Raw genomic sequence first — 15,990 nt, forward strand, 5'->3', positions numbered from 1 at the left:
ATTCCCATATGGATTAACCAACCATCAATCAGTCTTGGTATTCTGTCGGTATGGTAGTTTTAATTTGTTAAAATGATTCCAAACTATCATGGGATTTCTTTGGATGTTAGTTATGATCCTATTTTTCTTTTGTTTGTTTTTTACTTTACATTTTTATGCACATCCTTTATGAAACAACACATCCTTTCGCGATGTTATGCACGACAGGCGATGTTTTTCCAAGCGCGTTAAACTCGCTAGCGCCATCTGTATGCACAAATTGCAATGTAACGAAATATTTCATGTTTAAATAAAATTTAAAAAATAATTTTTACACTATGCAACGGATTTGTGTAAATTATAATTCTATATTGTAATGTAAAAACTAAATCCGGTTCGTTTTTTTATTAAATCTACCGCAATTCTAATTGCAAGCGTTTCGGATATTTTATATCATTTCGAGAAAGTGCGTATGTAAGCAAGGTATTTCAATAAAGATTTTCTGTATTTTTATAAAGAATTCCACTCGGTTCCCATTCACACAGATGCGATGGTCGTCCCGCATTTCAGCACGACCATTGCCCGTCACTCGTTCACTAGCATTTTACCTTAGCGTAATCGTAGTCGGTACTTATGTCGTATGTTCTTGTTTAAATTATTATCAGTTAGGTAGCGTTCGTCTCACCGCTCTCTTCGACTGTGTTTTTTTCCTCGCACGGGATTTTCTTACAATTTTTTTTCGCATAGACATCGTACGTATCCTGCACGCGGAACGCAGCAACGCGCCTCCGTTCCATCGCTCTATACATGTTCAGTGCGGAACGCGTGCGTATATCGTATGTTTGTTTTTGTTTGAATCCTCCTTTCTTATCATTTGCTTTCTTTTTTCTCAAATGCGGCCCTAGTATCTAGTTGCTAAGCTGCGCGTTTGCAGTAATCACCTATCAACTACTGCACTAATATTCCACTCGGTTGCGGTTCCATTCGTAAAGTTTGCTGTATCTCCATTCTAAATGATAAAAATACGCGTTGTCTTTCAATCATTTATCCCAAGCCTCCGAAGGGTCGGAGAAAAAAAGCCGGAGACTTCTACCCACCAATACTAAACGAATTAAAATGCCTGCTTGAAGAGTAGCTTCAGGTGATTAAGCAAACAATCTAAACGGAAGGCTCGTGCCTTCGCTCCTGCCACTCTTGGTGCAACTTAAAAGTGGGATAAAATTAATGCTCTAATTCAATTAATCAGTCAATTTGCTCGGATCTCACCCCTGCGATGGAGAGATCCCGATCGTTGTCCATCGCACAGCAAACAGAGAAAATCAATAGTTAGTTAATAAGCAGGACATCTGACGCCATTTTGTTTTTTTTTTTGTTGTTCACCACGCCCTGGTTAGACATTCTTTGCCGATTGGATGCATTAACTGCTCGTTAAATATTAAACGCACGTACACGAACGCGTGTTCGTCTGATAGTCTGTGTTGTTGTTACTGTTTCGCTTTAAATGTTTTATTATAACTATTACTTTACGCAACACTGCGCCCTCCTTACTCATCGTAGAATATCCTGTTATGGTCTTGGTCCTGCTCGCCTCACGGCCAAGCAATTCAGCCGCCAGGGTTGTGGACGAGACTATTGCAGACTTAAGCCTAGGGTACTATAAAACTAAACACGAAAAAACGAACAAGATACAACGAGAAACAAAACAAACAAAAAAGAGGAAAAAAAAAATAGTTCGAAACTGTAAGCACGACTTGAGTTGACGCTTGCAGCTCCAGCCTCGAGATGCCTTCTCATTCTTCTTTTTTCCATCGCAATATCGCAAAATCAATAGTAAAACGTTTATCACTTAGTTGAGAAGTGTTCCATCCTCTTTGTGGGCAAGAGATAGAGAGGTTTGTACAAGGGCGACCAAGGATTGTTGGTGGTGTAAAACAAAAACAAGAAAATAAACAACGCCATGATCCTCGTCGGGCAGTCAGTCTAACGATGGCGGAAGCAATCGATCGTTATATTGCATCATCAAATTAAATAAAATGTAAACCACTTCACTCTGTTTGGAGGCTTGATTGTGTGGGCTGGATTGGATTCGACCTTTCGTTTACTTTCGTCCCCCGTCATCTTCCATATTGCAAATAGTTTGTACCGACGATCAAGTGTTGCGTGAACTGATGAACTCTAACCCTCAACACGCAGCCAATGTTTCAAATGGAAACGTGTGTGTGTCGTTTACAAAACAAACTCCATGTCGGCACAGTAAAATCAATACACATGCGTGTGTAAAGGATGTGATTTGGCCACTTTCGGCAATTGATTGCTCAACAAATGTAGCTCGCTTTACTGTTTACCTCGCATGTTCATTATGATTTATAACTTTATGCACCTTAATTTTCCAGTCCCGGGTAGTTTACCACCAACTGTTCACTACTGAAAAGTGTTTCTTCTTGCTAATTAGTCCTGTATCTTATGTTACTGGTTTTTAAAATATAAACTTCTTTTCTTTATTTACTTGTTCTGTAATGTTGCGTTCAAATTGTTCTCCACTCTCGTCAGAGATATTTCTTTTTTATGTTTGTTTTAATATGTTTTGTTTTGTTTTTCTCCTTTTATAGCTCATTGCTCCCTTACCTCTCATAGCACCCTTTTATTCGTATTTTTCTTGGCCTTTAATTTATCTGGTTCCGTCTTGCGGTTGCCACCGCGCACGGTTTAAGATTAGTATGTTTCGTTTAATGTTTCAGTTTTTAATTATTTTATTCATGTAAATCTTAACTCTGAGTAATAGTATTAGTCCGGCGGTCCGAGAAAAGCACGAGCCTCCCGGAAGCCGCCGGCTTTCAAAAAGCACCGATCTTCAGCTAACTTGTTAATTGTAATTTTTAATTACATCCGCTGTCTTTCTCTTTCTCTTTTTTCTCTCTCTCTCTCTCTCTCTTTTTTTCTATCCCTCCCTATCTTGTTCGTCTAGCGAACATTGTATATTTTGTGAATTTGTGTGTTAAGTGTACCCGTGGGTGTGTTTCTACCTTTTAGTTTGTAATAAAGTTTTTCGATCATAATTCCTACTCAGTTTTTCGTTTTCGAAAAACTAAAAATGTACACCAAAAATCCAGGAACCAGAACATATAGTCGTGATTCAACTGTTTTTCCTCTGTGTTAAATAATTTAATCATAACATTTGTTTGCTCTAAACAGTACTTGTTGTTCTTTTTTATTTCCTTCAGTCCTCCGTTCTCAAGATTCCCTGCGTCCTAAAGTGTGATCTCCAGGACGGGACAAAAGCAAACCTCGTCATATCTCCAAACCGTTCGTGTACGTGCGTGTGAGTTTGCGAGAGGGATAAGGGTTGATAAGGAAACTATATCAGTCTGTTGTTGGCCGCTAGCCAGTCCGTTCTAAACGCGGAGTGAAACAAAAAACAAAAAACACGAGCGAACAATCTAATAATCCCTATTCTATCAGACTTCAATTTTGATCTTTGATGCGTTTCGATTTCTCCTTTTTTAATTCACCTCATATAGGTTAGGTTCGTGTTCACTTGCCCGCATACACGCATCCCATGCACTCTTCCGGGTTCTTCCATGACCCTCACATACAGTCAGTCGCATCAATGTTGCTGCTCACCAATAGTCAAGCTTATGCGTGTGTGGTTTCTTCGTTTTCTTCTCATCTTCTTCCCCCGCACAAACACAATACAATAAACCGGAAACAATTTTGATCACATATTCGATGTTCCGCCGGTACCGCTTGGGGCGAGTTTTTCCGGCGGATGATATATAGCCATTATTTACAGGAGGGGACCGTACGACTCCATCGGTGCGAATTCAACAGATACAGACTAACGGATAAGTTAAGTTCTTAAGACCACTTAATAGTACATCTAACAGCTTAATAGTAGGTTATTCTTCCGGTGAAGATCGGCATACCTCCGACCTTCGTCTCCCATCGGGTGAATAACAAATCAATCTTCTTATGCAATCCCCACTTGCTCGGACTCCCACTCTGCTCAGTTCAGGTCGGTTCCGAGACCTCCCGGGCGAGACGTTCGTATCACACTGGATGCGGCGTTGGCGATGGCCGGCGGCTACGTGCACTCGATCACCATCGGCTGGCTGGACTCGATCACGCTCGGTCGGCTCGTGGTGGGCTCGTGTGGTTGTTGCTGCTGCTGCTGCTGGGACGTGACCGAGGCGGGTGCCGGAGTTGGCGCCCCAGCCGTGCCGTTGGTCGCCGACACTCCGTGATGGGCCGCGCCGTAGTGCAGGTGATGGTGGGGAGGCAGGTTGTGGTTGGTGATGTTCGGGGTGTTGTTGTTGTTATTGTTGTTGTTGTTGGAGCCCGCCGTTGGGTGGATTTTGCCCGCCGACACCTTGTGTATCACCTGCTCGGGGTGATGGTGGCCGGAGAGGTGGTGTGCGTGGGGATGGTGAGGCGGTGGACCACCGGGAGACGGTTGCTGATGCTGCTGGTGAGGTGATGGTGGTACGCCGTTGGGTGATCCGTGGTGACGCAGCTGAGCCGGGGACATGTCACCCGCGGGATGCTGTGAAGGTAGGTGCACATCGTAGAACTCGCGTCCACCTTCACCATCCGGCTGGCCATCCTTATCTAATCGGGGGGAAAAAGGGAGGAAGCTTGAAGTTATCACAATCTCAGCCGTTAAATACCGTTCGCTATAAGGGGACCTACCGAGACACTCGGATGTGGCGGCCGCGGCCATCGCCAGCTCCTCCTCGAGGTTGTTCGGCTTGCAGCTGGTCGTCTTCCAGTGGGTGCGCAGTCCGGACGCGCTGATGTACTTCTTGTCACAGCCCTGGCACACGTACGGCCGGTCGTTGGTGTGTAGGCGCTTGTGCAGCTTCAGGTGCACGAACTGGGTGAACTTCTGCGGGCAGAGATCGCACGCGTACGGCTTCTGGCCACTGTGCAGCCGCAGGTGGGTCTTCAGGTTCGAGGTGGACGAGAATCGCTTCTTGCAGATGTCGCACTGGTGCGGCTTCTCGCCCGTGTGCACCAGGTGATGCTTCTGCAGGTGCGCCAGCTGCGTGAACGACTTCGTGCAGACGTTGCACTTGAACGGACGCTCGCCCGAGTGTGTCCTCAGGTGCACTTTCAGGTTCGATAGCTGCCCGAACGTCTTACTGCACACGTTACACTCGTAGTGCATCTTGCCATCGCGCTTACGCAGAGGATACGGTAGGCTTCGGTAGCCGCGAGAGTTTGGACTTCCCGGGCTCATCGGGCTACCGCTTCGTGAGTACGAACCTCCATCCGGACTGAGACTACTGGGCGGAGACACGGTACGCCCGGGTGAGGATAGGTGCGTCGTCGTCAGTGGAGTCAGCGGTTGCATCAGAGGATGTCCCAGCGGTAGCTGACCCTTGGACTGCAGTTGCACGTAACCTCCCGACTGTTGGCTTCCCGGGGATGTCGAGCGCATACCTCCATGGTGCGGTGGAGTACTATTAGCGGAGGTCGCACTCGCTGTCGTCGCCGTCGTGGTCGTCAGTCTCTCGTAATGGCCACCGTTCAGGGGCGGGCTATAGGTGGAGCTGGATGCGGTGTTAATCACACTTCCTCCGGACGTCGGGTAAATACTTCCATAGCTCGTCTGCACTGGCGACTCGTACGGGTGCAGGTGGTGCTGGTGCAGATGATGAGGATGGTGCTCTCCGGCGTACACCAGAGGCGAGGGTGACGGCGAGGATGGACGAGGATCTGCCTCGTGGAAGCCGTGGTGCGCATGCAGCACGTGATGCTGGCTGTGGTGATGCCCGAGATGGTGCAGATGGTGATGGTGGTCCACATGGTGGTCCATGTCGGCTTCCTTCGGTTCCTGTATCACCTGAGATCGTGGGGTAGGGCTAGCGGGGGCATGCGGTGTCGGTGGCTCCACGGCGGGGTTCTGCGAACTCGAGTCCGGGCTGCAGGCCGTCCCATAGCGCTGGGACTTCTTGTACGAGTACGCCATCTCGGTGGGCGACGTCGGAGGAGGTGTAGCGTTCGGTTGGCGGCGGTGTGGATCATCGGCCGACGGTGGCGCTCTCCCGGTACCTCCTGCTCCCGTGAGAATCGTCTCAAGGATGCTCGAGCTAGGCGGTGTATAGCGGATGAAGGAAGGTGCCACCGGAGGCGATGTCGAAGGTTCCGCCTCATAGTAACTCTTGGTAAGGGGGACTACAACGGGCGGGCCGGATGGGGTCGTGTCCAGCACGATGACGGTGCTTGTGGCTGGTGTGACGACTCCCGCTTCCACTTCCGCCTCCGCCTCCCGCTCGCTACCAGTCGTTTCCGCTTCGCGCTCCTGCTCTACCTTGAAGTGCTTGCTGTTGTGCTTGAACTCGTACTTCAGCGGCATCTTCATCTTGACCTTGCGGTACTCGTTCTTGTCGCTCGATGGCTCGGTTGTGCTCACCTTATGCCCGACGCTCGTCTCCTTCGGCTCGATCGCCTTCTTCGAGCAGTCCAGCACGTAGTTGTGCTCGCTCTCGCTGTCGCTCGAGTCCTCCGGAGGCGTAAAGCCATCCTCGTGGTATCCGTTGCTGTGGTAGCCCTCATCCGATCGCACCGAACCATCGTTCGGCGTGAGCTGGTGCTCGTAGGCCGCCTCTTTCGTCTGCGAGATCGGAGAATCGGCATCGATCGTCTCCTCTTTTGCGCTCTCCGCCCGCACCGGACTCTGTTCGCCGCGGATCATGACCCGAATCGGGGACCGGTCACGCACCGGTTCCCCCTTGACCACCTGCCCTCCCCGGGGCTCCCGGAGAACCGTCTGATGTTGGTAGTGGTTGTGATGCGGCTGATGGTGCTTGGCTTGCGTGGAGGAGGGCGGCACCAGTACCGTCTGGGTCGGCGCCGGAGGAGATGGACTGGGCGTTGGCGTACTGCGCACCATCGCTGGCAGGTAGAGGCCCATCACGTGCTTCACGTGGTTGTAGGCAACCTCGGGCGGAACGGGCTGCTTGTACGTCTTCTTCACGACCTCCTCGCGGCAGATCGAGTAGGTGGCACGCTCCGGATCGATGTCGTAGCCGAGCCGCTTGGCAAAGTCCCGGCAGTACCACACCATCAGCTCCTCGTTCGGCATGATGTCGCGTATCGTGTAGAAGTAGATGTGCTCCTGGTGCTGGCAGGCGACCAGGTTCATCACCGCGAAGCTGTACGCGGACGCCACATACCTCATCCAGTTCGACTGCGTCGTGTCCGAACCATCCAGGTAGTAGAAATCACTGTCCTTAAATATCTACCGAACGGAACGAAACAACAGGCGGGGGGTTAGACATACGAGAACGAAATTAACTAAACTAGGGTTATTCAGTTCACCAAGGTAAACGGAAAGACATACTGTACAAAGGAGCATATATATATACCTTGATATTCCCATAGGAGACGTGTCGCAATTCCTGCACCTGCACAGTTTGGTATGTTCGTTATGTGTTAGCGGTTTATAGGGCGACCATAGGATGATTAGAAGAAAATGGTTTTTGTTTTGTACACACGTTTTGAGACGAGTAAGCGAGGTTGATGTTATGGAAGAAAGAAATAGAGAACAGAAAAAGAGAATAAGATATTTTGGAATCTTAAAGTAAGTATATTGGAACCTTAAAGTTATCGATATGTTACACTTGCGAAAGACGACAAGGGACAAAGAAAGCGCTAGAATCAATGAGCCGGGGGCTTAGGACATTAGAGTCTCCAGACATTAGAGACAATGGACGACTACCGTCACGGTCATCAGTGAGATATTAACTCCCGTCTGCCTTGGAGCCATCCAAGGCCAGGACAACAAAGGGACATCGTGGAGAAAGTTGTATCCTCCCGACTGGCGGGGATAATGTGGCTCAAGTCTGCATTCGAGTAATCTCTTTCTTTTATTTCGTCAAGTCTAGAAGTTGAGTGTCGGTTTCGCTTGCGGGAAACTGCTTCCTTATATGACGTCGCGAGAGAGGTGAAGAAAAAGAAGTAAGCGCGCCGTTGCCGGGGAAATGCGCACTCAAGAAAGTCATCTATCAGCCATGGATCAGAAGAAGGAAAAACGCACTCTCACGTTTGTGCCGTGGCATTGTGGGTGAGAGAAAATAACTTTCCACTTGGGGTAGGTCTTGGATGCGATGAGAAAAAGGTTGTTCGATCGCTTGCGCCTGAAGGTTATGCAAAGGGATGCACACCATCGCATGCATCCTTTCGTTTTTCGTAGCGCACGCGAGGAAAAATGGGATTCTCTTTGAAGTTCAGGGTAGAAAACGAGTTTCTAAGATTGTATTAAATATCTTTCGAGGACCAATAGCATATAAATTAAAAGAATATCAGAAAGAACGAGAAGCTTGAGTAGTTCGAATGCGGCTCAACTACACCATCACCAAAGGGAAATTTGTATCGGGACAAAGTGAAAGAAAGAAGAGAGGGACCAACAGTGACGATTAAGGGCACTTTGAAGCTGAATGGAAATATTTCCCTACGCCCTAACCACTGACACTTACCCTCCAGAAGTACCGCCACAGCTGCTTGTCGCTGGGGTGGCTCGGTGTGCGGACGCCCTCGAAAGGTCCGAATCTGGTACCCCGAGGGATGACGCCTGTACTCCATACTCCTTCAGTCTGTTTGGTGGGTTTGGAGAAAGGTTGCAGAGAGAAACAAAAACAGGAAATTGTGTTAGAGCGTTTCTATCGACCTGACGTTGGCTGGCAGCTAGAGGAGGCAGCTTTCCCCATTTCCCATTTCATGACGTACCGTGGAAGTGGGCGTTGAAAGGACGAGCGAGGGCTTAAGCGTCAGGCTGCGGGGTAGGGTTTTCTCCGCCCGCCCCGGTACGCCCTTCTCGCAGGGCATATCCGGCACGATGTAGACGGCCAGCCGCTCGAAGTCTTCCTCTCGCATACGCGTAACATCGTAGTCCTGCTGCGCGTTCGGCGTCACACTCCGAGGGGGATTCACTCCAGACATGTTGCTTAGTTGCTGTTGCGGAAGAAATGGAAGCAGGCGAAAGGTTAATCAGTGTACTATGGGGGGGGAAACGGCGGCGTCATCGGGTAAGGATCGATTACAAAAGCCCCAATCCAGGGCTCCAATATTCATATGCACTTCTCCCACATGTGCGCATCATCGTGCCGCCACCTAAACTGGCCGATAGTGGAAATCCAGCGCAACGAAGGGTAGGAAAATAATGCACACACACGCACACACACACACGGTTGTGTGGTCTTTGTTGTCTCAAGGTGAAGTGCCAGTGAAAGGATGAAAGGATGGCGATGAGCATGTCCGCGCTGCGGATGTCCGAAGCCCGGTGGAGTCCTAGTTCCCCCCTCGTCCATCCTCCCGAGGGTGGAGGATAAAGGGGGTGAGAAGCAGACTCAAGGTCAGCTCGTCATCACTGTCTCGCACATACACACATGCACATGGGAAAAGCGAGAGCAAAATATTCGTCACCCATTTTGCGAGAGCGAGAACCAAACGCGACGGTCCGCCAGAAGAGGGAAAACATGCGCAGGAAAAAAAGGGAAGAAGGAGGAGGCGAGAGGACGGAGACTTAGTGGGGTGGGTTATGCAATCCCCCTAATGTGCAACCCCGTTGCACCGTCGAACCTGAGGAGGGGGGGAGCGCGTATGCCACACACAACGAGAAACGGCCGCGAAGGTGTACGCTTTTCTCGCCGTGTGTGTGTCGGTTCTTCCTTTCTTTCCATCCTTTGCGCTCCTTTTCCAAGCCCCCCCCAGCAGGTTCCATTTCGGTCAGTCTAGAAAATGCAGTTTTCCAACCCACCATTGTGTGTTGTCGGTGGTCGGGAATGTGCGCAGTATGGGCAGACACACTTTTCACCAGTGCTTTCCTTTGCGAACGTGACAGCTTAAAATCGTAATTTATCGATTAGAAGACGGGTTGTCCTTTTTGGGGCCGGATTAGTTATTTCTGCGTCGAGTTTTCATTAAAATGGGGTTGGTATTAGTCGTTTCTTTTGTTTATGAAAAAGGAATTGCTGTTTGTTAGTCTCTAAACCAAAATGAAAGAACTTGCTTTGGACTTAGACAACTTATGTATTTGACATATTGACCTATTGCATGTTCCATTGTTATCTTTTCCCGCACAAGAAACCCCCCTTTCCCGACGTCCATGTAGGCGTTGATTTACACCACATCCGGGGAAAAAAGCGGAATGAAAGTGAAATACCAAAGGTCATGCAAAATTAAACCTCCTGCCGAGACTCGACCTCTCCCTTTCGCTGCCACAACACACACACACACAAGCACACAGACCCAAGCACATGGGCACACGGTCAAGGTGGAGCCGCATGGTTGGTTGTTGCAGGTTTCGTACTCCATCAGCTTTTTTTTTATCGTGGTGGCATTTGCTGGAAGTCGTAGCAAGCGGTTGAGTGTGTCATAAAATAAAAGGGACACATCAAAGCCACCTCACTTACGCAACATACTGCAGTTGCAAGCACTAACACAATACCCACCGGGAGGACCTTTACATGGAGGCTTCTATGTTGCGCTAACAGGCAAATCCGTTTTCTTTGACTGTGATTTTGAGAGGACACAAATGAGGGAACACGTAACACGATTTGGAGGCGCCGTGGTGTTCGTTATCCTGTTCGCGAACCGAACAGCTCAAACGCGATTGGAAGGTAGTTTTCCACAGTTGAACACAAAACTAGACAGATACGCAATGTTCAAACTTTCAACGAGGAGAAACGCCATTAAGCCAGCGCGAGTATACACGCATTGCAGCAATAAGACAACTGTCAACTGTGTTCTGCGATTCCTTCCTGGTGCTTTCACTCACTCGCCTACACGCTTCCGAGCTCAATGAAAGACGGGTTTTTTTTTAAACTAAATACTCGAGAGTACATTGCGTAGAAGCCGTGCGGTGTCTGTCGGTGCTTCGGTGAACAATGGACACGAATGCACCGTGGAGCTGTGCAGAAGCCCCGATGGAGGGAAAAAAAACACACAGCACCGGAAGTCAGCATCCTTGCATCCCACTCACCGAGGAAAAGAAGTGTCCCAGAGAGAGAGAGCGAGAAGCCGGCGCGAGGAACAGGAGCGACCGGAGGGAAGAAGCCAGCGTCCTTGTCACCAAGGAAGTGAGACTTTAAAACTGCATCGTGACGCTATCGATCGAGCACCTCTTCCGACTCCTCCTCCCTCCTTTCCCGAACATCCACGAGTCTTCGGTGGGTGGGTGTAAAATCTTGCTCTCATTTTGACGGAACGTCGAAAGCGGCCAGCGCTTCCAGACTCCACGAGACCGAAACCGACCGACAGCCCGAACCGAGAGTCCTCTACTGACCCAGTTTTCCACCGCGCTCGTGTCCTTTCCCACCAACCCACCAGCGCGTCGATGCGTGTGGATGTTCACTTTTCATTTGCTCTCATTCGCTTTCTTTCGCTTTCGCCGTTCGTGACGTGCCGTCCCGTTCTGGCGTTCCACCGAACCGGGGAAAGCGGTTTGGCGCATCGAGCACACGGTTGGGATAGGTTCGGGATGCAGCAGCATCCTGCCGACAAGCGCATCAGCTGTCCTTATCCTTTACTCCAGCGGCGAGGGAGTAGGAAAGCGATAGGGATTCGATATCTCTTTCCACCGATGCCGTCCCAATTTGGGAAATGAAACGGAAAGAACATGATGACTTTTGATGCAGCATCCATTATGTTACGAAAGGATTCTATTTGAGAGTCCGGAAAGTATCTCCAAAGAGAGAGAGATAGAGAGAGTGGGAGAGTGAATGCTAGAGAAGGATCTACGAGGCCCCATTTCATTTCCTTGAACACTATATAGAGCGAGAAAGCACGAGGAAGTGCGGTCGTGTTCTAAAAGACAGGGAAATCCAATTTTCACGACTTCACTCTCACTTGGTGATGATTTTCCCAACCGATATCGGCTCTCACTCAAGCATAATTTTAATACGAAATAATCCATTAGGACAACATCGATCAACCAAAAAGCTACAAACAAAATGACATCCTGACAGGTTTCCTTTGTGAATATCTTGTATGCTACAGACGAAAATCTCAATTCCCAAACTTTGTGGCATCCATTGTTGCGGTGCTCTGTCATCTAGTTGGCTTGTTTTTTTTAATTTTTTTTTTCGGTCTCAAAATACTCGTTGCTCGAACTCACGACCCCAACATCGCTTTCGCTTAGGATGTTTTCGTCCCACGGGGTGACGCGCGAGTCCGTGTCTGGCGTGTAACTGACCAGCGTCGATGCACAAATCACAAACATCCAACCCGGGTGGTGAGGGGGTGGATGGGTAGATGGTTCGGGACCTATTGGCAATTGAAATTCTTAATAAACTTTCATTAGTTTATTTTTAGTTCACATCGTGTCTTTCACTCTCCTTTTTTCTCTGGTATGAACTGCAGGATGAACGACGAGAAGGTAGAGGCGTAAGTGAGAGAGAGAGGGAGCAACAGTAGGTAGACAAGCACCTTACCCCCCTCGGATGCACCTCTGAGGATGCAGCGAAAACTGCAGCCAAACAGGAAAAACCTTCGTGCCGAAAATTCCTAACCGTTCGTTCATTCCGTTCGAAAAGATCACCACACAGGGGTAAGTGGGAGGATTTTACCGTGGATGCTGTCTCTGTGTGCGTTCGTGTGCGTGAATATTTCGGCCATCTTGGTCACGTATGCCAAAAACTACCCCGGCGATCACAGATCATCGCACCAACCGATCGGTACGATCAAGGTTAGCGTTTGCAACTATCGTTGAATGACCGCTCTCAAGTTTGCAACTTTTCAGTGCACTGTGTCCCGCGCCCCTCCCGGAACACACCTCTTCCCATGCGGAAAGCGGTGGGTAGTTTTCTTTCCCCTTAGGTTTTTCTTCGCCGAAGCCAAGTGCGTTCACTCGGGAGGCAGCTTCCCCGCGCGCGAACCGGGAATGACAGATATATGATGGCGGAACAGTACTGGCAGTGAAAAGTGAAGGTTAACGATTGAATCATGTGAGAAGGAGAGTGTTGAAAGGGCTGAGGAAATGATGAACGAGCGGTTGGATGGACGGTTGACGGTTTGCCAAGAAAAATACGGAAAGTGTCGGCCGTTGAAGGAAGCGATTGCAGCTTAATGAGTGCTCGGATTAGTTGTGTGTTGGAGGAAAAAGGACTATGATTTTCGAAAATTTTCAAAACGAGTTTAATTTTTACTGACGTAATAAATTTTCGTAATCCTATCCCTTTATTAGGATCTTGAAATTTTATCTCCTGTTTGTAATTGGCATTACAACAATAAGTAAAATTCTAAGAAATTAGATTCCACCCAAAACAAAATGGAAAACTTGATTGTCTTAGCTCTTTTTTCAATCAACGAAAATTGTGATGGTTCCATTACTTTGTATAGATGTTCCAAGGGATTTTTAATAATTATTTTAGGGTATACTTAAACTTTTGCTGTAACAATTTTGCAACGTATATGAAGTTTTACTCCTGCCGTTATAAATGTACTCTTCGCTGCAGTTTCTTCAATCAGAAATTAATCATATTAACCACTAAAAATACACAGAAATCTTCACAATCTTACCATTTTCTTATGTACATGTAAAACTTTTCTTCACTTCAACTATAGAATTCACTGCACACACAAAAACGTCACGTTTGGCACGGTCGGGAAACCTTCCGAAAACGTGCAGTTCAAATCGACCGTTGTAACGTTCGATTGTTGCACCGACGCACCTTCCTTCTGCCAACGAGAGGCGACAAAAGCAATTAACTATCGGAATGCCGTGTGAAAATGCACCATTTGCCCGTCCGCCGGCTAACCGGTTCGCATCGGTATCTGCGCTTCGTCCGACCGTTTCGCGCCCGAACTAATCGAGATGCTTCGATAAACTGAGCGGCTCGGGAGCGGGCCAAACTTTACATGCAATCTGGTCACCACCACCACACGCACGCACACACGGCGCCAGCGCGGGTCGCCAATGCTTTTCACCTGCCAAAACGGAAGTTTTCGAAAAGTTTGTGTGCCTGTCCGGTAGGAATCGATCTGTCTTTATTTAAATCAAATTTTGAAAAACTGTAATTTTAACCTAATAAATTATGCATTCAACAGATTGTCGATAACTCAAATGAATCATTTTCGTAAATTAACCAGCTCAGACACGTTCATACGATTTTTATGGCCGCATCATGCCAACACATTTAGGCTGTATTAGTTATTACTTCGTGCTAATGTGAAGATGTTTCATCCCACAACGCACGCTCCCAGATCGAAGGAAGGAAAAACACCCCGAAACCCGCCCCAAAAACTATCCCATTCCACCAGCTTGCATACAGACGTTGACCACCGCATCCGACGCATACCCCACCGACCGGCCTACCTCAACTTCCTGCGTCGGCCGATTTTATAGGTTATTATTAGGCGCAAGGTTAAAGCCGCCGTTTACGCGAAGTCAAGCCGTTGCACCCCCGATAGTTTAGACGGACGGTTGCTCCCCTAATCTAAGTTTACATAAACGATCGGAGGGGGGGAAGGGTGGAAGGGAAGATGTGCTATCGTGCGAATGTGTAGGTTTCGACTACGCTGCACTCTAGAACCCGCGTCACCGTCGCTTGGTGTGTTTGCCAAAGCGCGCTAGGGAAGTGCAAGTGTAGATATTAGTTAGTTGGATACGATGCACCGACGGCTTGCTTTGACCGTTGGCACCGATGGGGCACTAAATATGGAATTTATCGTTCAACGCGACCCTGAACAAATTGAAATTAATAAACAATGTCTTTCAAATGATTTTTTTCCAGAATGAATAACAGATGGAGGCGCCCAGCCTTTCACTTCAACGTTTTACCAAATCCGATCTGGAGTGTTTGGATTACGATTCCTTTACATAAAATTAATTTTAATTTATTTTAGAGTTTTCTTGTAGAAGAAATTAAATACAGTAAAAATAAAATAACAAATCAAACAAACAAACTTGATAAAATTGATATTTTTCAAACCATTACTTTCAAAGATCTTTTACGTTGACAGGAATATATTCATTGAGCCACCATAAAAACATAACAGTACGCTATACTTATTGCAAAAAATAGTCTTTGAGTAGCTTTGTAATAACAATCAAATTTGTTTTATAAACAAGTATTAGTGTTCGTTAAAAAATGCACAAAAATGGCTTAGGAGTCAACATGTTTAAAAATCTATGTCAAATGCAAAGCGTAAATAATACTTCCGATGTTTTCTGCGATTGAACGTTGGGTATAAATTGCCCACACAACATTTTCAACACAATAAACGATTGCAGGCCTACACGTGACAGTGGAAATCGTTTTCCGTATCGTTCGAGTCCCGTGGTCACCGGTAGAGGAAAAAAAAAGCTTACGCCGACACAGTGATGATATCGTTGCTCGAGTGCCTTTGGCGCCCACCCCCCCCGGTTTTCCCGGCCCCAGCGCTCAACTGACCTTGGACCTGGCTGAAGGTGCGAATCGCACACCTTTCAGTATCTCCGTGCGAATATTTGTTCCGCTCTGGCTGGTGGATGGCGATGTAAGTTCTCCAGCGGTCGCCGGTGGACTCATTGAGGGTGATAGAGTTCGCGACACGATGGCAAGGAAAGGGGCGGGGGGGGGGAGGCAGCCCTTTGCCGCTTAGCCGCCCTATGGTTCAGCTGGTATGACGCAATGGTTTTACGTCGTAGAATTGCTTGGTGATTGGGCGGCTGTCGGTTGATCAGTGTGCGGCGGCCGTGAGTCACTTTCACTGTCGATACACGTCTTGCATGAGCCGTTTTCGTTTCTACATTCTCAACCGAACTGCTGGGAAAATTTGAGTCCGACGTGTGTCCTGCGAGACATCGCAAACCGGGAACAGGGTAGAACTATATAAATAGAACTATATGATGGCACTAACGACCGCACTAGATAGTTGGCACCTGCTTCTTTTATAATTCACACGAAAAATGTTAAGGGCTTCCGATTTCAAATCCTCCCAAGATATATCTGTCTTGCATCTACTGAAACTGCAACGCAACTGATCGCCCGTTCCCGTTGCAACGATCGAGCTCGCGCCCTTCTGGATCGC

At 48.0% G+C, this 15,990-nt stretch overlaps 1 protein-coding gene across 1 annotated transcript; it reads right to left on the reverse strand.

Moving 5' to 3' along the window:
* Positions 1-460: 460 nt before the first annotated feature.
* Positions 461-15,455, reverse strand: LOC131266838 (zinc finger protein rotund). Its single transcript, XM_058269495.1, has 6 exons — positions 15,372-15,455; positions 8,707-8,931; positions 8,457-8,573; positions 7,347-7,385; positions 4,666-7,219; positions 461-4,584 (listed from the first exon to the last, which is right to left on the reverse strand). The coding sequence occupies exons 2-6, from the start codon at positions 8,917-8,919 to the stop codon at positions 4,061-4,063; spliced, it is 3,447 nt and encodes a 1,148-aa protein (XP_058125478.1). The 5' UTR covers positions 8,920-8,931; positions 15,372-15,455; the 3' UTR covers positions 461-4,060.
* Positions 15,456-15,990: the final 535 nt, after the last annotated feature.

The sequence above is a fragment of the Anopheles coustani genome, chromosome 2, assembly GCF_943734705.1.
Source record: "Anopheles coustani chromosome 2, idAnoCousDA_361_x.2, whole genome shotgun sequence".
In the NCBI taxonomy this organism is placed as follows: domain Eukaryota; kingdom Metazoa; phylum Arthropoda; class Insecta; order Diptera; family Culicidae; genus Anopheles; species Anopheles coustani.

What these genes read in the sequence shown, in the direction of transcription:
- LOC131266838 (XM_058269495.1), bottom strand. Translation starts at nt 8,919, where the DNA reads ATGTCTGGAGTGAATCCCCCTCGGAGTGTGACGCCGAACGCGCAGCAG. An exon ending in TGTGGCGGTACTTCTGGAGG is followed by an intron (nt 7,386 to 8,456) that starts GTAAGTGTCAGT and finishes CAAACTGTGCAG; the next exon opens with GTGCAGGAATTGCGACACGT. An exon ending in CGCCACATCCGAGTGTCTCG is followed by an intron (nt 4,585 to 4,665) that starts GTAGGTCCCCTT and finishes CCCCCCGATTAG; the next exon opens with ATAAGGATGGCCAGCCGGAT.